Source organism: Gouania willdenowi, chromosome 7 (assembly GCF_900634775.1).
Source record: "Gouania willdenowi chromosome 7, fGouWil2.1, whole genome shotgun sequence".
In the NCBI taxonomy this organism is placed as follows: Eukaryota; Metazoa; Chordata; class Actinopteri; order Blenniiformes; family Gobiesocidae; genus Gouania; species Gouania willdenowi.
Genome location: NC_041050.1, coordinates 20224879 through 20244935, shown reverse-complemented (window position 1 = coordinate 20244935; position 20057 = coordinate 20224879). Strand labels below are relative to the sequence as shown.

The following is a 20057-nucleotide window of genomic DNA, read 5'->3' as shown; positions in this document are numbered from 1 at the left end:
GTCCAATGAATAGCTTGAAATGGTACAAAGGTAAATACTGAACAGCCAGAGGTTAAAAAAAGGGTTTGGTTACCCAAAACTGAAAAATAATGTACATTTCAGAATTATACAAATCGGCCTTTTTCAGGGAACACGAAGTGGATTCACGATTTAAAGCTGTTCTGCAGTAATGAAGGTTAAATCAGCCTTGAAAGCTGGTGCTACTAATTTGTACAGGTGTTCCAACATTTTTTGATTTACTTCCAACCCCCTCCGTCTGCATAAAAGCAGTGTTGGAACACACTGTGGTACCAGACCCTCATGAGCATCAGGTGAACAGTATTGTTCATGGATTCCATGATTTCTTTTTCAACTCAAATTGCTTAATTGTTCTATGGTTTCATTTCAGAGTGCAATGACACAATGAACTGAATAATTTTCAGTAAAATAAACTGGAAAATGTGTGGTGTTCTAAAACCTTTGACCAGTAGTGTATGTAAAAATTCTCAAGCATTTACATTATCAATTTAATGTAATTATTATAAAGGTTAACAGCAGCAAGGTGTTCTTTTGGCCTAGAATAATTTCAAAATTGTAATCAATTTAAACTTTTATCAAACCATTTACAGAGCACTTCGGTTTTCTGCAATCCACTGATTTTACATTTTTAAATCACACCGATGTCTCCTCATTTTAATTTTTAACATAACTTACTGCTGTAAAATATTTGGCTCATAATTTTTATCATAGTTATTATCAAAAATGCCTTTTTACTTTCCTGTTATGTGGTCTGTTAATTGCACATCGTTGCATTTGAATGTTTGGTAACCTCGTATTTGACTTGTTACTATTTTCAGATCAGTGACTTTAATCAGAGGAGAATTGTCCAAAGTTCACCCAGCACTGATCAGAATAAAAGCAAAGAAGCCACCAAGAAGAAAGAACCTGAGAAGGAGTTGGAGGTACCTCTCAGTCTTTCAGACTTAATTTATTGTTAGTTACTTGAGATTATTACAATTTTTCTATGTATAACAAGAATATTTGAGATTTGAATGTCTTTCACTTTTGTACCATTATTTCACCTTTGTGAACATTCTCAGATTTTGGTGAATCTGGAGGAGGGTCTTGGTGTGTCTCTGGTAAACAAAGTACCTGAAGAGCTTGTGTTCGCTACATTTTCTGGTATTGATGTCCACTTCACACGCACTGCTGCCAATGAGGTGTTGGAGCTCAGCATTCAGAACATTCAGGTGAGCTCTGCGTTTGTTTGTTTGTTTGTTTATTGAAAGTGTCACTACTGCTGTTTAAAGGATGATAAGCACTATATAAACATTTGGTGATGAAATCTGTATGCAGCAGTACACAAAAAGTAGTCTCTACTCACACATACAGCTTAAATAATGAAGGCAACATGCAGTCATCACATCATGATCTTGAAGGGGTAGGGGCTCAAAGTTAAAAGGGGCCACATGGCACGTAAACAAATGTTTTTTTTTTTTTTCAACCTTCTCCCCTTACAAGGCTTCTCTGAAGAATAAAATATGATAAACTACAGTCTGATGGACACAAAACACACACACAGCAACATTTCATACATTTTCAAGCCAAAACTGTATAGCCATGAAGCAACAATGTACCTAAATGTATTTGTGCTTTTATTCATTTTGACTATCCAAGCTTTCATCGCGGCAGTGTGAAAAAAGTTATATATTATATTTATGCATTACATTTTTTGTTAGTGTGTTTGTATTCAAATGTTATAGTAGTACTGATATGTTTAGATGAGAGGTTGAGAAAATCACAATTCAAAGTCTTTATTATTATTCTTGTATTTACAGTGGAAGCCAGATATTTACTTACACTATGTTTTTCACCGTGTGATCTGAAATCAGACTAAACTTTTCCTGTTCTAAGTCAAGTAGTATTTCTAAAAACTTAAATACTTAAATCTATATTCTGCAATCCTGTTAGAAAGCCTTCATGTCATACCGAGTAAAATGGTCCTGCCATCTTGAAAGTAGTCAATAGATTATTTACGTATTCAGGAAAAATAACGAAATCAATCAAAATCTAAAGCAGCTGCAATTGTGTAAAAATTCTGACCAATCCCTGTCATTGGTTCCTGCCATTGGAAAGAACCAATCAGCTGCCATTATATTTTGTCCTGCCGACAACCCCTTCTTTCCCTCCCTCCCGTGTGCACACTCCAAAATGTGCTCTAAAAAGCTGAGAAAAACGGCTTTTCCTGAAAAAATTTATTAGTGACTTTGAAGCAATTTTTTTGCTTTAGTGACACCTCAACATTGGTTTCCTTCTGTAAAACTACAAAAACAACACTAAGACCGGGCTTTTGATGGAAACATCATTATTATTTTGCTAATGTAACAAATCAATAACACACTAGGGCTCAGGAACTGACTGCGAAAAAGGTCAACAGAAATAGGTTCGGCTGTAGAGCCAAGGTGTGTGAATAATTGGACACAGACACAAGGATTTCGTTTTAGTATATGTACAGTATATTAAAGATATTATATATAGTAAAGATATTTGGAGTCAATTTATATTGATATATATTATTTAGTTGTTATTAATAATCAGGTATTGGCAATAAACAAACAACCAAAATACAATTACAAAACAAAGACAATATTTTCTTCTTTCAAAACTTGTAGTCAAAGTTCAGTTCAAGGTTCTTTTCCTTTGGTGAGTTCAGTTCAGTTTGTTTGATTTCGCCAAGTTGGAAAGCGAAGGGTTTCGCAAAGTTCTTTCGCATTGGGGGAAAAAATACAAAACAGAAAAGGTCCCCTGGGTATATTCCAAGTATTAGATCCGAGTGTCCGAGGAAACAAAAAGATCAAATATTCCTACCGAGATGCGGCGGTGGTTGGGTGGTGGCTCGCCATCTAGTGGTCGAGAGTGGTAGGTGATCCAGGACTAACATAAAAACCTGACATATAAAACAAGGCCCACAACAATCAGTCAAAAAGGAATTAACTTAAGTATATATATTTTTTTTTTTTTTAGAACTCAATTTTTATTAAGATTAAAATTTCTCTCACTTTCTCAATCCAATTAGAATAAGTAGGTGGGTCCGACTGCAGCCACTTGATGGTGATACATTTGAGTGCAGCTGTCAGCAGAATTCTTAGCAGATATTTTCTGCTATTTCCTACAAACCCATCAGGAATTGTACCTAAAATAGCCACTTGTGGCTCTTTAGAAAATGGTTGACCGAATACTGTGTTGAGGGCAGTGAAGACATTATTCCAAAAAGGACTAATCTTTGGACAAGTCCAAAAAATATGAGTATGACTCCCAAGCTCAGTACTACAATTTCGCCAAGAAGTATCAGGACTTACTGGATTCATTTTTGAAGTTATTTCTGGTGTCCTGAAGTATCTTGTTAATATTTTCCATTTAAACTCTCTCCACGAACTGGAGTTGGTCACCAGGTGTGCTTCGGAGCAGATTTCATCCCACCTCTCCTCAGTAATTTCAATGCCAATCTCAGCCTCCCACTTTATCCTTATATTAGACATATTGTTTGTATTCAAATTTAGAAAAGCCTTGTAAAAATGATTGATAGTCTTTAGAGGTTGATTACCTTGTTGTATTTTCATAAGAATAGCCTCAACAGGTGATGGTTCTAACACTTTTACCCATTCTTTATGTTTTGTCAAAAAGCTTCTTAATTGTAGATATCGAAAGAAATCCGAGGAGGGAAGCCGAAACTGACCCCTTAATTGTTCAAATGACTTCAAACACCCATTATGCACAAGATGATGGAGTTTGCTAAGCCCAGAAGTTGACCAAGTTTTAAAGCCCCTATCGATGGTAGACGGGGCAAAGCCTTGGAGGGAAGAAACATCAGAAAGGGCTGAAATTTCTTTTGGCAAGCCAAACGACTGCTTTATTTTACGCCAGATCTTTAGTGTGATCATGGTCCATTCACCCATACGAATATCTTTGAATGGAATGTCAGAGAAAGGGAGAGCCTCCAACGGTCTGCTACACAAATTTTTTTCAATATCGAGCCAACGTGTATCAGACAAGTCCTGCATCCACACAATCAGAGGTCTCATTTGAGCTGCCCATAAATAGTGTTTAAGATTAGGGACAGCAAGTCCCCCTCGAGATTTTGATACTTTTAGAGTTTGCCATTTGATCCTAGGTCGTTTGCATTGCCATATAAATTTGGAAAACATCTTGTCTACCTCATCAAAAGCAGAATTTGGAATATTTATCGGCAGCATTTGAAAGAGGTATAAGAGTCGTGGTAGCACATTCATACGAATACTTTCTATTCGACCTAAGAGAGATAGAGGCAGGGCTGTCCATCGTTCCAGGTCTTTTTTAATTTTCCCTATTATCACCTTGTAGTTTGTATTATACAGATCAATTAGTGATGGAGGAATTTGAATGCCCAAGTATTTAATACCATCTTTAGGCCATTTAAAGCCACTCTGGTCTTTAACGGTTTGTGATATATTTCCTACAATATCCATTGCCAGTGTTTTATCAATATTGACTTTATAGCCTGAAAGATAACCATAATTACTGATTAGGTCCTTAAGATGGGGAATTGTTGCTGTTGGATTGGAGATATATAATAGTATGTCATCAGCATAAATCGATAACTTATGTTGTTGACCATTTATTGAAAATCCCTGGATATCATTGTCGTCTCTAATTAACTGTGCTAAAGGTTCAATACTTATATTGAACAGCAGGGGCGACAGTGAGCAACCCTGACGACAGCCACGTTCCAGTGTGAATCTGTTAGACATTGTTCCATTCACTTTTACTGCAGCCAATGGGTTAGAATATAAAATCTGTATCCATTTAATGAAATTTGGGCCAAATTGAAATCTTTCCAGTGTGTGTCTTAAGTACTGCCAGGACACACGGTCGAATGCTTTTTGGGCATCTAGAGACAATATCATAGCTTCTTCTTGTTTCGTTTTTGAATAGGACATCAAATTCAAAAGCCTACGAACATTGTCCCCATAGTGTCTTCCTGTCATGAATCCTGTTTGGTCTGGATGTATCACCTCTGTAATAATTTTACTGAGACGTTTGGCTAATATCGCTGTAAGAATACGTAAATCGGTGTTCAGTAATGATATCGGTCTGTAGGATTGACAAATTGTCGGATCTTTTCCCTCCTTATGTATTACAACAATTGAAGCATTATTCCAGGAAGGCGCCATGGTTTCGGTTTGCAATGCATGTTGGTAAGCCTTTAACAATAGGGGAGTCACTTTTTCCTTATATAGTTTATAGAATTCATTAATGAAGCCGTCTGGGCCTGGACTTTTATTACTTTTTAAATTTGATATCACCTGTTTAACTTCCTGTTCTTGGATTGGTTCATCTAATTGTGTTGCTAATGGTCCAGGGAGAGTTTTTTTCTGGATACTCTTTAAAAAATCTGATATTAAATTGTCATCGTTACATGTGTCATTATTTTTATAAAGAGATTTATAAAAATTTGCAAAGCAGTCGGCAATTTGACCTGGTTTAGTAATTATTTTTTGATCGCATTTTAATTTTTGGACTATGCTTGAAGACTGCTGTTTCTTAAGCCTAATCGCCAATAGTCTACTTGCCCTATTGCCATTTTCATAGTACTTTTGTTTAGTAAATCTTAAATTACCCTCTATTTTTTCAGTGACCAGGCTGTCAAGGTCTCTGCGTAATGATTTAAGCTCACTGAGCACATCCGCAGCTCGTGTCCTTTTATGTTGTTGTTCTAACAGACGTATACGGTTCTCCAATTCACACTGTCTAGCCTCTTTTTTCTTTTTCTTGGCACTCGCAAATGATATTATTCGACCTCTGATATAAGCCTTAGCACAATCCCACAAAATGAGGGGTGACATTCCAGGTGTAGTATTTATCTCCAAATAGGTCTCCAGTTCAGTGTTTATAAAATTACAGAATTCCTTATCATTTAAAAGTGAGGCATTCAATCTCCAGCGTTTAATTTTTGGTAACTGTCCCAAGTTCCATGTTACTACTAAAGGTGCATGATCAGATAGGGTAATTGGAAAAATTTCAGTGTTTTCTATTCTATGTAATTCAGTTTTAGAGGTGAAAAAAAGGTCTATTCTGGAGTATGATGAGTGCCTGTGTGAATAAAACGTAAAATCTCTCGTCCGAGGGAACTTATTTCTCCAGACATCTATTAGACCGAGTTCTGTCGAAAGTTGTTTTAAAGCTTTGCTCATTTGAGAGACAGGGCTTTTGGAGCTAGTCTGTCTATCAATGTGTGGCGACATGACACAATTAAAGTCCCCTCCTAACAGTAATATACCTGAGCTCTTTTGGAGCACAACATTGAAAATATTATGTATAAAGTTTGGCTCGTCCTCATTAGGAGCATAAATGTTGAAAAGGGAGACCAGTACACCATCAATAACTCCATTAACTAAAATATACCTCCCTTCTGGATCTTTATGAATGGTCAATGGAGTGAAATTCACCTGCCTATGCACTAAAATAGCAACACCTCTTTTCCTGCCAGACCGATGAGAGGAATAAAATACCTGGTTCGCCCAGGACCTCTTTAACTTGTCATGCTCAACATCAGACAGGTGTGTTTCCTGCAGGTATGCAATATGACAATTCTACTTTTTTAACTGACCAAGAATTTTCTTTCGTTTTACAGGACTATGGATTCCTTTGATATTATAGCTTATTACTCTGAGAGCATCCATTTTTGAAAATTAAATAAAATCAGAGCGAGTTCCTTCAGTATAATTATTCCTATACCAGCACAATGTTGTTTGCATAGTGTAACACAGGGGTCACCAACCTTTTTGAAACCAAGAGCTACTTTTTGGGTACTGATTAATGCAAAGGGCTACCAGTTTGATACACACTTAAATAATAATTAGGGAGATTTTCAAAAGGGGGGGGGGGGGGGGGTAGTTTGCTTTTTAAAGAGAAAATGAAATAATTCAATTTCACAGTGTTCTTTTATTTGAAAAACACATATAAAGTAAAGAACAAATTCCACAGTACCCGTGCAAATGGTAAATGGTGGTAGTAGTAGAATAAATACAATAAATAACATAAAATTAAACAAAAAAGGCATACATTGCATAAATTATCCATCAATCTATGCAATGTATGCTTGAAATAAAAATAATCAACAAAAGGAGAATTAAACATAGCCTATACAACAACGGCTATAACCATAACAGAAACACTTCCCTACACATGGTTGGATTTGATTTTCTCCAGATTTCCTCACTGACATTGTCCGGGCGGACCATCCTTCACTGAGCGTCGTTTCCGGCCGGACAATAATAACGATTACACCTCTTCTTATGCGGTGTAATCGTTATTGTTATTACAACAATATTATTATTACAATAATATAATTACACTGCATAAGAAGAGGAAGAAGACTCTTCTTCTTCTTATGCGGTGTAATCGTTATTATTGTCCGGCTGGAAACAACGCTCAGTGAAGGATGGTCCGCCCGGACAATGTCGGGCAGAAATCAGGAGAAAATCGGGAGGGTTGGCAAGTATGTATTAAACACAAAAAACACTTTACATTTTAAGTGTTTATATATATGTATTGTCATTTCTAAGTTACATGTAAGTGTGATTTAAACAAGAATAGCTAAATAAATAAATCTATATATATATATATAAAAGCTCACTGGTAAGTGCTGCTATTTGAGCTATTTTTAGAACCGGCCAGCGGGCGACTCATCTGGTCCTTACGGGCGACCTGGTGCCCGCGGGCACCGCGTTGGTGACCCCTGGTGTAACATAACAAAAAAAACAAAAAACAACAAAAAAAACAAAAAAAAACAAACTAGAAACATGAACAAAAAAAGTATTTGCATTTTTTTCCCCTTTAAACGATCCCTGGGGAACAGTGGGATCTGAACAGGGACAACAACAAACAGTCTCACAAACCCCCTGAGCATGTATCCAAACAGCTTCCATTATTGTGTACAATAAAAGCGGATACGTTATGATTCAGGGTAAACGGCTGAGCGAGTGGTCCTGGCACCTCTAAACACGTGCGCGCACGCAATAGGTTGAACTACCAACAAATAACAATGTGTATAGTCCAGGCTCCTGCACAGTTTGTTGAAAAATAGACACATCTGAACATAGTAATCATACAGCGCTTTGCGTTACCTCGTGACAGTCACATGTCTTCATCTGCTGATTGAAGGATGTTTCCTTTAACATAGTCCATGGCTTCAGCAGCATCCACAAACTCCCTTTCCACGTTGTTGTGAGTAACGCGGAATTTTGCCGGAAAGATGATCCCGTAGCGAACTCCAGGTCTGTTGCGGAGCATCTTCCTGACATCGGTGAAGGCGGCCCGGGCTTTTACGACGCTGGAGGTGTAGTCCGGGAATATAGCGATGGGGTTAGCTTTGTAGACAAGTTTGCCTCCGCTGCTGCGTGCTCTCCTCAGGATGTCCGCGGCGTCTCTCTCACTGCTCAGTCTAGCGATGATGGCGCGCGGTTTTTCACCCGGCTTCCATTGAACCAGACTACAGTGGGAGCGCTCCACACACACCTCCCTGTCGAGCCGAAACACTTCTTTTAGGAGTGAGGAGACTGTGCTGGATCCCTTGAGCTCAGCCACACCAATAATCCGGATATTACATCTTCTCATTCGCCCCTCTAAATCCTCACACTTGTCTTTAACCACCTTCATTTCTTTTTGGAGAGTAGACACAGTTCCTCGCATTGCCACCATCTCATCAGACCAGGTGGACATGCCATCCTCAACATTTCTGACGTTAGCTTTCACCTGCTCCAGCTCCGCTCGAATGGCGGCGGTGTTGCTGTTAATCTCGGTCTTTACGTCCTGTATTTCCCTTTTCAGTGATTCGAAATGGTCAGCCATGGCGTCTTTAATTTCTTGTTTGATAATGGTGGAAATATCCTGCCGTATGGAGACCAGGATGTCCGTTTTGATTGCCGTTGCGTCCATGCTATGCTTCGGAGGAGTAGCAGGCTTTGGCATCTCCTTCTCGGCGGTGCTGTTTGAACTTTTTCCCCCGGCTGCACTAGACCTTGTGTTCGACGAGGCCTCGTATTTAAACTTTCGCAGATTAGCGGCCATAAAAGCACCTATGACCAACTCTTTGATGTGTTGTCGATGGTAATACCATTTAAGGAGGTTTTAGAGAATAAATTGGTAACTTCAGTGTCCTTTAAATATGAAATTTAAGAAGAAATGTGCAAGAGCTCTGAGCAGTGCGTCTTTACTCCATCGAGCTCGTTAGCGCCCCCCCAACTTAAGTATATTTTAAAACAGAAAATACATTCACCTTAGCACATTTAAACAATTTGACATTGTTAAATAAATAAACAGTTATAAATAAATGCTATAAATCATAGCAGAAAAATCCATATCAAGGTAAATCAAATTGAAGCTTCATTCTATATATTCAGAGATCAAAGGGAATAAAGTGCACTTTTAAATCAACATCATTAGCTGTAAAGCTAAGTCATATCATATAAATTAAACATGCATGTTTTAAATAGATTCTTCAAATAAATCATTGTTGTAGCACAACAGATCATCTCATTTAGTAGGTCAAAGCCTATTCAAGACCACATAGCCGAATGGGCATTTCTTTCAAAAAGTAACAGAAATGGTCAAAATCAATCAAAACTACAAAAAGCGTAGTATTATTTTACTATAATACTATTCATTTAACAATTAGGCTTTGATTATAAATTAGAAAATAAAAGGATTACTTAAATAAAAGTGCAAATGGTCAGACTGACCCTGTGTGTTCCGCAGCTAATGGTGGCTTAATTTTGCAGGAATTTCAATGGAATCTGGTACACCACAAATCCGCCAAATACTTAATGAAACACATTGAAGTACAATGTGAAACGACTCACCGGTGAGTGGAGAGATGTCTAGTTTATAGGAGAAGATGTTCATCCAGGTATTTCTTATGAAGGTTTTGTTTCAGTGGTGATTTTCAATCAGTAAGCCGACCATGCAGACGCCACAGTGAGAGCAGCCATCACAGCATTCAGTGGAGCAAACAAGAGTGAAGGGGGAGGAGCCAGGGACTTTAAAGGTGTAGTGCGGGCTCGTCACAATAAAACCATGGCAGGAAGTTGGCCTCTAGTTCACATGGGTTACACTATTTATGTCAGAGTTGAATGGTTTGCTTACTGTATTTTGGTATTCCTCCAAGTCTCTCCCCCTGTTAGTTCCCACACACGCAACTTCCTCCTCATCCCAGAAATGCTGAGTGTCAGCGCTTTTTTTGATCATTTTCTCTCACCATTGCGACACTCTCAATAGAGGTTCCACACATGTTCTGATTGAGTGTGCACTGCTGTGAACTGCTGGGAACTTAAGCATCAACTCTCGTAGCACCATTTTTTCTCTCTCTCTGAGCTCCGCTCATCATGGGTGATCTTTTATCCAAAGGTGCGCTGCTGCCACTTACATGTCACCAGTTGGTCACTACATCGTGATACAAGTTAGTTATTCACCGGAGAACTTCATCACACTGTCTCCTAGCAACCCCAGCCGAAAAAAAAACACAATTCACGTCTATAGACGTGAATGGCACTCAATGAGAAAGTCACAAAATGCTGCACTCACTTCATCCAACATTTTTCTGTTTGCTTTCTTTGTGGAAGAATGAGCCAGACATCATGCAGGTGGTGTTCATTTACAGAAAACAGGCTGGTTACAGTAGGATACTTTTGCAGAAAATATTGATTATGATTCCAGTCTTCACTGTGACTTTTTATTTGTTTTCAACATATTTATTTACTAATATCTAAGATAACCATATTTTTAGCCTTAAAAATGTATGCCAATTCAATTGACCTTTAGTACCAGTACTAATCTTTGAGAAGTAGAAGAGTTGAGATGTGAAAAAAACTATTTCTTGTGTTCTGGATTTCAGGTTGATAACCAGTTGCTGGGAACCACCCAGCCTGTAATGCTGTATATGACTCCCAGTTCCAGTGACAGCATTGCCAGCGAGTGTGGCCCAGCCCTGCAGGTCAACTCAGTCAAGGTTCCAAGCAGCCTGTTGCTCACTGATCTCTTCAAGGTGAGCTTGAATCATCGATGTGCCCCCCATTAACAATGTTCACTTGAAAGATTTCCCATTTAGAAAAATGTGTCCAACATCTTTTCTGTTTAGCCCTCCATAGTTCTTTTGCTTGTCAGAAAAATGTAATGTGTTCTGTGCCAGCACAACAAATGTACTGTGTTTTACAGCACCTCATGATGACGGCTCGGCACTTTACTGTCATCATTGAAGAGAAACTACTGCTGAAGCTGCTAAGCTTCTTTGGCTATGGACAGACAGAAGCTGGTGAGTCATCCACTTGAGCAATAGTTATTGAAACATTGAATCAGGTACAAGTTAGAATTCATCAATGTTACATTGATGTAAAAAATAAAAAACAGTAATTAGCATCTTTTTAACCATGTCATTAGTTACCTTTCGCATTCCTTTGGAAATACGCAAAATCTAAATAGTGCAATAAAAACTGGTAATGACAACGCCTGACTTTCGAAAAAAAACACTCAACAATCACTAAAAAGTTTCTATGCTTTCATGAGGAGGAATTTCAGACGTTTCGATATTGAAATGTATTGCAAAAAACACTTTTTCTGCAAATACAAATCACCGAACGTGACGTACCTGATCACATGACCACGTCTCTCCGAGAAAACATGGTGCGGTACGTGTAAACAGAAGAGGAGAATATTACTGGCACATGAGACCAGAAACAACAAAGGAATGTAGAGTGTTATAAGGAGGTTTGGGATTTCACTGAATTTACGAGGCTCTGGCCCAAAACAACCTTCAATGTAAACACGTTCAAAGCGCAATTATACTTTGTCTTGCTTTTAATTAGCGTAAATCTGTAATGGAAACCCAGCTACAGTAACAAAATAATGTCAATTGTCTTTTCTGTTCTGAATCTGTTATTACAATGATTGCAGAGCTGGAGAGGTTCGATGAAAATCTCCATGAAAAGCTTAATGAAGATGGGAGACCTCCGAAACGCTTCTACTTTGAGAACTTGAAGATCAGTCTTCCTCAGATCAAACTCAGCGTCTTCACCTCTCATAAATTGCCACCTGATCTTAAGGTACCATGATATGCTGTTTTTTTCTTTGTTTTAATTTCACTTCAGTTAAAGAATAGAGATAAATTGCATCAGCTTTAAAGGAGATTGAGTCAGATTCAACACTGCAAGCGAAATGTGTGCTTTGCAGTTCTGAAGAAGATTGTGCCCCAGTTTGTGATGTAGAGGTTTATCTTTGCAGGCTCTGAAAGGGACACTTGGCATTCCACTAATTCGTTTTGAAGATGCTGTCATCAACATGTATCCTTTTACCAGAGTGCATCCATACGAGACCCAGGAGATCATCATCAATGATATACTCAAGCACTTTCGAGAGGTACTAAAAACCAAAGTTTTAATCCAGCTGACGATCTGATGCTAGATATTAGCATTCAAAAATGTGTGTGGTGATTGTGTACAATGTATTTTGTTTTTTCAAACAAACAAGGATTCATTAATTTAAAGTTTTGTCTTGTGTGTCTAATTTGGAAAAAGTGGTTGCTAACTATGTATGAATGTTTCTGTCACCAGGAACTAATCAGCCAAGCAGCCCAAATCTTGGGTTCCGTGGACTTCTTGGGGAACCCTATGGGCCTGCTCAATGATGTCTCAGAGGGTGTATCTGAACTTATTAAATACGGCAATGTGGGTGGCCTTATACGGAACGTGACTCATGGCGTGTCAAACTCTGCAGCCAAGGTACAAATCTCAATTTTTTTTCAAACTTGGCTGGATGTCAGTGTTTTGTTTGGCTGTTGTTTTTAATGAAAGTTTGCTGACACTCTTTGTGGTGTTTTGTTGTAGTGCTAAGCTCATAATTAATGAATGTACACACATGGTCAAGACATATGTAGATAAGTCAATGCAAGCTGTGGTTGGGTTAAAAGCCAAGTAATGTCAGCTCCCTCTGTTCTGTTGTCAGTTTGCAGGTACTTTATCAGATGGGTTGGGAAAGACCATGGATAACCGGCATCAGAATGAGCGGGAGTACATCAGGTACCATGGAGCCACCAGTGGTGAACATCTGGTTGCAGGGATCCATGGACTTGCTCATGGTAGGAAATACATTTGTTACATTGAAATGGAGTCAATGACCTTAATGATCTTTGTGTTTAAATGATGAATTGAATCTGACAACACTTCGAGAGGGCCATAGCGCTACTGTGGCACAGGTGGTAGAGGAGTCATCTTCTGTTCCGTAGTTTGGCCAATCCATTCCTTGGCTAGGCTTGGCATGACAGCTCTGTCCCATTGGTGTGTGAATGTGAGCACAAATGGATGAACGATCACTTGACATAGAAAGCATCATAACAGGGTATTATAATTTAGAAAACGCACCAAAAAATTTATTCTTTAAAAGATTTATGTCTACCACAAAAATGTGGCAAACATAAATATGTTATGTATCTTATCATAACTCTAAGATACAAGTGAGACTGGAGACTCTAGCAAAATTCTCAGTGGACCTTCACACCCAACATCCTACCGCTAAACTACTTAGGGGCGGATTCACTAAAGATTTTGGGTATTAAAACGTGTGCAAACCGCTACTCCACGTGCTAATAAGGGGTGCAAATCCCAGGGAATCAGAACTGCATGTGTTCTGTGCGTTACAATGCTGCCACAATCCATTTAGCGCATTTCCCTCTGATGAATATGTAATGTAGTGGATCACAGAAGGGGAGCAAAAAAATGGGAGGGGAAAATGCAAATAAATTAATGCAGTAGATGAAATGCAATTAATCAAACCCGGAAGTGTTCGCGGGGACCATTTTTGTGCAGAAAATAGTACGACAGGCAGGTGCAAACACAGCTTTTCACACAGATCATAGTTGCAGTGAATGTTGACACAATACACAGCGAAGATGGAAAAAAAAGGCTCCAGTTAACCTTTCTAGTAATAATAAGACTATTGATTAATTAAAATAAAACAATAGTCAATATTAACAACCAGTGTGTGTGAGGGAGAGAAACAGCCTAAGACAGCGCGTGTGGAGTTTGGTGTTACGCTGCGGTGCAGAGGATGCTGTGCACGGTGATCCATGGATGTCGCTCCAGCAGCACCTGAGCTGTGTCATCTCTCCATGTTTTGACCATTAAACTATCGTGTTGTGTTGATGGTAAGAGCCAGAATCAGCTGACCTGCTGTGCAATTCATGCAGCGATGGCACAAGGTTCAGACAAAGCGCTACTCAGGACAGCTCACAGACCTGCTGGATGATTCCCAGTAGATCTTCTTCTTGAAGAGCAGAAGACTGATTTATCTGTTGCTGCTATACCTCAGATCAATGGCATCAACAGATCAATAGGACGATTTCTGTCAAAAGTTACAGGAACAGCCTCATGAGATTAAGGGGAAAAAAACATTATGTTTTAAAGTTTGTTAAACAACACTTGTTTTTGTTGATTTTGTTTTCTACATTTTTAAATGTTTGTGCAGCAGACAGAGAAGTCCACCTGTCTCCAATTGAACTTCTTCAAATGTCATTTTGTGCTTCTGTGCACTCACCTCTCCATGTTGAACTAGCAAAATGTTCATTTAAATAGGGAGGTCTCAACTACGTTTACACACGCACATATTTGTGCCGCAATTTTAGTGAATTCCCACACAGCAGGTGAGGAAAATCGCCACCAAAGTATTTAGAGATGCACTTGGTTTACTACCCTTTATTTCACATCTTAGTGAATCCGCCCCTTTATACAAAAATGATTTTTAAGCAAAGTCGAAACAAAAACAGGACACCAGTTGAAACTGACAAACCACGTTAAAGAAACAAGCTTACATGACTGGGAAAAAAAGTCTCTTCATTATTGCTGTGCCTGAGTGCGTGCCAGTCTTAGCCTCAGCCTCCTGTTTTACATTTTCTCTCTCACTGCTAATTTATGTCCTAAAAAGACTCCACAGAATACCTCAGAATGTAAAATTTGTTTTACCACAAATTGTCTTCTCAGGAAACATATTTTAGAAAAAGGTAATGCTAGTATGTTGTCATTTGGAGATCATCATTGGATGAATGAAATACACTTCTCGCTTTGTAGGTATCATAGGAGGCATGACCAGCATCATCACTTCCACAGTGGAGGGGGTGAAGACTGAGGGTGGGGTCAGTGGCTTCTTCTCAGGCCTGGGTAAAGGTCTGGTGGGCACTGTGACCAAACCTGTAGCAGGAGCTCTGGACTTTGCCTCAGAAACGGCTCAGACAGTCCGGGACATGGCAAGCCTCAGTAACCACAGGTGGGTCACTGTTTTCTCATGCAAAATCATTACCTGGAAGTGAATCAATAATATGAGAGGGTATTACACAATGTGGTACTATATTATACTTTAAGATACTTCATGGTACTACACCATAATAAATGGTATGACATGCTGTATTGCTGATGAGTAGATTTTGAAAACCCACAGCCCTACTGGTTAACTTTTCTAAGTTATAGGCACTGCCGTGTTGTTTCATTTAAAATGTTGTAACTAATGCTAAATTATTGTTTGTGTGTGCATTTGCGTTTGTATGTATGTGTATTGGTGTGATCGCCAGGCTCAGTCTGCTACGTGTCAGAAAACCCCGCTGCTGTAAGGGTCCTCAGGGTCTGCTGCCTAGATACTCAGCCATGCAGGCCGATGGTCAGGAACAGCTCTTCCGCCTCACTGACAACATTCTTTCCGAGTTGTGAGTTTGTCTCTCTGAATTGTGTTTTGAATTGAGAATCATCAAAACTTATTCTAGATGTGAATTTTTCCCTCCAGCTTCATCGCTGTGGAGCCGATAGACAGCTACTGCGTCCTTATATCCTCCAAAGTAGTCTACTTCCTTAAACCAGGGGACTACATGGACCGTGAGGCCATCTTCCTGGAGGTCAAATATGATGACCTCTACCACTGTCTGGTCTCAAAGGACCATGGAAAAGTATATGTGCAGCTTACTAAAAAGGCTGAGAACACCAGCAGCGGCGTAGCCATTCCCGGCCCATCCCATCAGAAACCAATGGTAAGAATTGTTTTTTTTTTTTTTTTTTATTGAAGAGAACATTAAGGGGCAGATTCACTAAATGTTGAGGGGTATTAAAACATGTCCAAACGTCACTCCACACGCTAACAAGGGGTACAAACCCCGAGGAATCAGGACTGTGCGTGTTCAGCGCATCACAATGTGCCCACAAACCATTGAGTGCGTTTCCCTCTGATGAATATGTAATGTGGGCGGACCTCACAAGGGGAGCAAAAAAATGGGAGGGACAAATGCAAAAATGTAATGCAGTAGACGCAATTAATCAAATCTGAAGTTTGCGGTGACTGTTTCTGCGCCAAAAATAATACGACTCACAGGCAGGTGCAAACACACACAGAGATCATGGCTGCTGTGAATGTTGACACAAAACACAGCGGAGACAAGACAATAATTCAAATAAAACAATAGTCAATATTAACAGCCTCTGAAACGCTGTCAGACCAGAATCAGCAAACCAGCTGAGCAATTTACGCTGTGATGGCACAATGTTCCCATTTGAGAGTGTATGTGACACAGCGCTGCTCAGGAGCTCAAAGACCTGCTAGATGATGGTCAGTAGATCATCTTCAAGTATTGCAGACTAATTGACAGACTCTGTTGTAGGGCTGGTCGGTATGACCAAAAAAGTATATCATGGTATTTTTCAAAATACGGTTTCACGGTATATGACGGTATTTTTTTTTTAATACATAATCAGGTTTTCACAGCATTGTCTACTGGTTGAGAGGAATTACTGCAGTAGATTGACATAGGATGGTCTATTTTATTGTATTCCACACTAGTAGTAATACAAGTTTGCAACAGCAGCCCAATGGCTCTTTGCCGCGCTAGCTTAGCTTTAGCATTAGCTTGATTTCTAGCTTTAAATGCTGCATACTCAGTAGTGTGGTGGTTTCTTATGGTGAATAAGGTAGCATTTTGTTTGCAGCTCCACCAGGACTTATTTCCATGTTATAGGAATTATAAATTCCGATCCTTTGCTCTCTTTTTTTGTGCTAAGTTTATTGTTCCTCTGTGTCCGTGAGTGTTGTTCTCCTGTAGCTGAGGCATGCACACGCACGCACATGCTCACATATGTCACATATCACTTATGTCTTTCTTATCCATTTACACATATTATTTACACCGTGACTAACACCAGAGCGCAGCTTAGCATTCCGAAAGTTACATACACCGGTACAGCAGTATATTAAAAATGATCATAACAAAAATATATACCGGTATTTGGTATGAACTGGTATACTGCCCAGCCCTACTCTGTTGCTTCAATAACTCAGACTGAGCAACCACATTAAAATTGGGGAAAAATTAGCATTGGGTTTTGAAGTTTATTAAACAGCACTTTAATTTGATTATTTTGTTTTCTACATTATTGAATGTTTGTGCAGCAGACAGAGAAGTCCAACTGCTTCCAATTGACCTTTTGCATGGACGCACTTGGTTTAAAAAAAAAAAAATGAAGATATAAACTTCCTCCGGGTCATCCAGGGGTCACGGGTGACATTGTTTGGTAAACATACTCGCACTGCGCATCCACGAAAAGGAATATTCAGTGCTTAAAGCACCGCCTCTGGCAGTCAGCAGCGATGAAATAGAACTAGTATTTTTGTCTCAGTGGTTTATCCATCTGCAAATAGTCCTTTTAGTTGTTTACCATGTTTTGTTAAAGATCAATGATTAGGACCAATTCTACAGCCTAAAATCAATAATGTTATTACTATTTCATAATACTGTTAGGTAACAGATATCAGCCTTATAATTACAGCATTATTAAATATAAGAATAATAACAATAATCACTATCAGAGTTCAGATTGGTCTTTTCAAACATTTGTACTTCCTGTGCTCTTAAAGCAACAATTCCTGCACTTTATCTTATTGTATCTCAGTGTAACTGTCCCACATCTTATATCTCAGGTCCATGTGAAGAGTGAGAGTCTCGCTGTGAAAATTTCGCAAGAAATCAACTATGCCAAGAGTTTATACTACGAGCAGCAACTTATGCTGCCTTCCAGTGAAAACGAGGACACCTTGTTGCTGGAATCGTGATCTGGAGCTTCCTTTATTGATCAGAAGGTCATTGATTTTACGCTTTTTTTGGTTCAGAAACAATGGCAAAGGGAGTGTGATACTATTGCACTGATGTTTGATGATTGCACATACTACTTTTGAAACAAGATGGTATTGGTTCAAATGTATGTAATAAAAATGTTTGAGCAAAATAAACTCTGAATATTTGTGAATAGACTAATGTAAATATTGCTCCAGACCAATAATAGACCTGAGGTGTATACTGCAATATTTTGAGGTTTGTAAATGATAAACTGTAACAAACTGCCTAAAACTCTATTTTGTTTACTAGAGAATATTAGGAATTTTAAGAATAAACTGATGAGGGGTGACCTGCATTTCTCCAGTCCTCAACACACTTGAGATGCCTGTCACTGTTTTGTCTGCCTTTTTTTACTTCAGATCACACTGTCAGATTTCTATCCAATAAATACCATCGGCCCTGTGGTTCATAAGCACACAGCTGATGACTGTTTCTCCCTCAGTCACCAATTCTAACAGAAAGCAGGAGGTGCTCTATGACTGGTTGTTTGTAACTTATCTTAGAGTCAGGATTGCTTGTCAGTGAGGTGGTGAACTTTGTGATCTTATTTTCATACTGCTCACATGGACATGGCTTCAATTAAAGCATCAATCTGCAACTCTGGTTTGTTTTTACTGTGTCTGTTTTGTACATACATTAAAGGGGCAGTATTATAGTGATATCAGAATCAGAATTCCTTTATTAATCCCAGGGGGATAATTGCTTTATACATACAAACACATTAGTTTAACCTTATTTAGAGGGCCAAAGTTGAAAAAGTTCTGTTTCCTCCCTTTTTTGTTATTCCGGGCAAGTTGGAGTTTTTTGGAAACAACTCCTCCTGACAATCCTGGCTCCTCCTCTCCTATAAGAATGTGAGCGCCTCCCTCTCAAACTACCTTATAGGTAAAACAAACACTGCGGTTTAATATAGAATATGCGTTATACTTTATTGTCATATATGTAAAGCTACATACACAAAATGTGTTCTCTGCATTTAACCCCTCCCTGAGGAGCAGTGGGCAGCCACGGGGGGTGTAGCGCCCGGGGGGCAGTTAGGGTTAATATAACGGACTGATCAACATTCCCACAGTGATGACCCGGAAGATTCCAACCAGTGAGCCTCCGATTACAAGCCTGCTCCCTTAACCACTAGTCCCTTTATCCACAGATAGATATAGATAATCTAGCAAATAGATCATCAGAAGCGCAATGTGAATGGTCACAATCAGTTCCATTTTTAGTAGCCGTTATATCTCCTCAAATTGCATTTACATGATCTACATGTAAAAACATTGAACAATCAAATCACAAGAAGGTGACGTAGCAGGTCTGGTGGGTGTTTGAAACCGCTGCTGTGATAAACACACACTGTGGAGAAGTGTTTGTCAGACTCACGATCACAATAGTCTCTTAAATAGCCATGTGTTTAACTGTAATGTGCAGTTTTTTGGCTAAAAACAACAAGAGTGTGTGGATAGCAAAAGAAAATCACTGTGATCACTGATCACCGTCTCCGTGAGTGAGGTATTAAAGTTGCGTCTACAGACACGCCCACTCATGCATATGCATGAAGGCCCCTAAACAGCCTGTTTTTAGAAACATCATTAAAGGGACTTTTCAGAGGGCTAAAACTGCAGAAAACCGGCAAGTTTGGGAAAATAAACTTTAAATGCTATGTTGTTGGGGTTCTTTGAACAAATGGAGATGTGTGAAAAATAGCGTAATACTGGACCTTTAAGAAAGTGGTTCTTAACCTGGGTTCGATCAAACCCCAGGGGTCCCCTGAGTCAAGGGTTCGACTGGGGTCAAAAAGACAAACAGATAGAAATCCATCCATCCATTTTCATACCCGCTTATTCCCGTTTAA

The 20057-nt window shown here is 39.0% G+C and overlaps 1 protein-coding gene across 5 annotated transcripts in view; it reads left to right on the top strand.

Moving 5' to 3' along the window:
* Nucleotides 1–18811, top strand: part of vps13d (vacuolar protein sorting 13 homolog D) — a 75051-nt gene extending 56240 nt beyond the window's left edge. For 3 of the 5 annotated variants that reach the window (XM_028453114.1, XM_028453115.1, XM_028453116.1), the window contains 12 exons: nucleotides 837–941; nucleotides 1080–1229; nucleotides 10910–11059; nucleotides 11230–11326; nucleotides 11965–12113; nucleotides 12292–12426; nucleotides 12621–12788; nucleotides 13012–13144; nucleotides 15129–15324; nucleotides 15626–15757; nucleotides 15835–16075; nucleotides 18013–18144. In XM_028453114.1, the coding sequence (XP_028308915.1) occupies nucleotides 837–941; nucleotides 1080–1229; nucleotides 10910–11059; nucleotides 11230–11326; nucleotides 11965–12113; nucleotides 12292–12426; nucleotides 12621–12788; nucleotides 13012–13144; nucleotides 15129–15324; nucleotides 15626–15757; nucleotides 15835–16075; nucleotides 18013–18144 (1788 nt within the window). Of the gene's footprint in view, nucleotides 1–836; nucleotides 942–1079; nucleotides 1230–10909; nucleotides 11060–11229; nucleotides 11327–11964; nucleotides 12114–12291; nucleotides 12427–12620; nucleotides 12789–13011; nucleotides 13145–15128; nucleotides 15325–15625; nucleotides 15758–15834; nucleotides 16076–18012 lie in introns of all 5 variants that reach the window. The other 2 variants (XM_028453118.1, XM_028453113.1) reach the window with 1 other exon arrangement.
* The last annotated feature ends 1246 nt before the right edge of the window (nucleotides 18812–20057 follow it).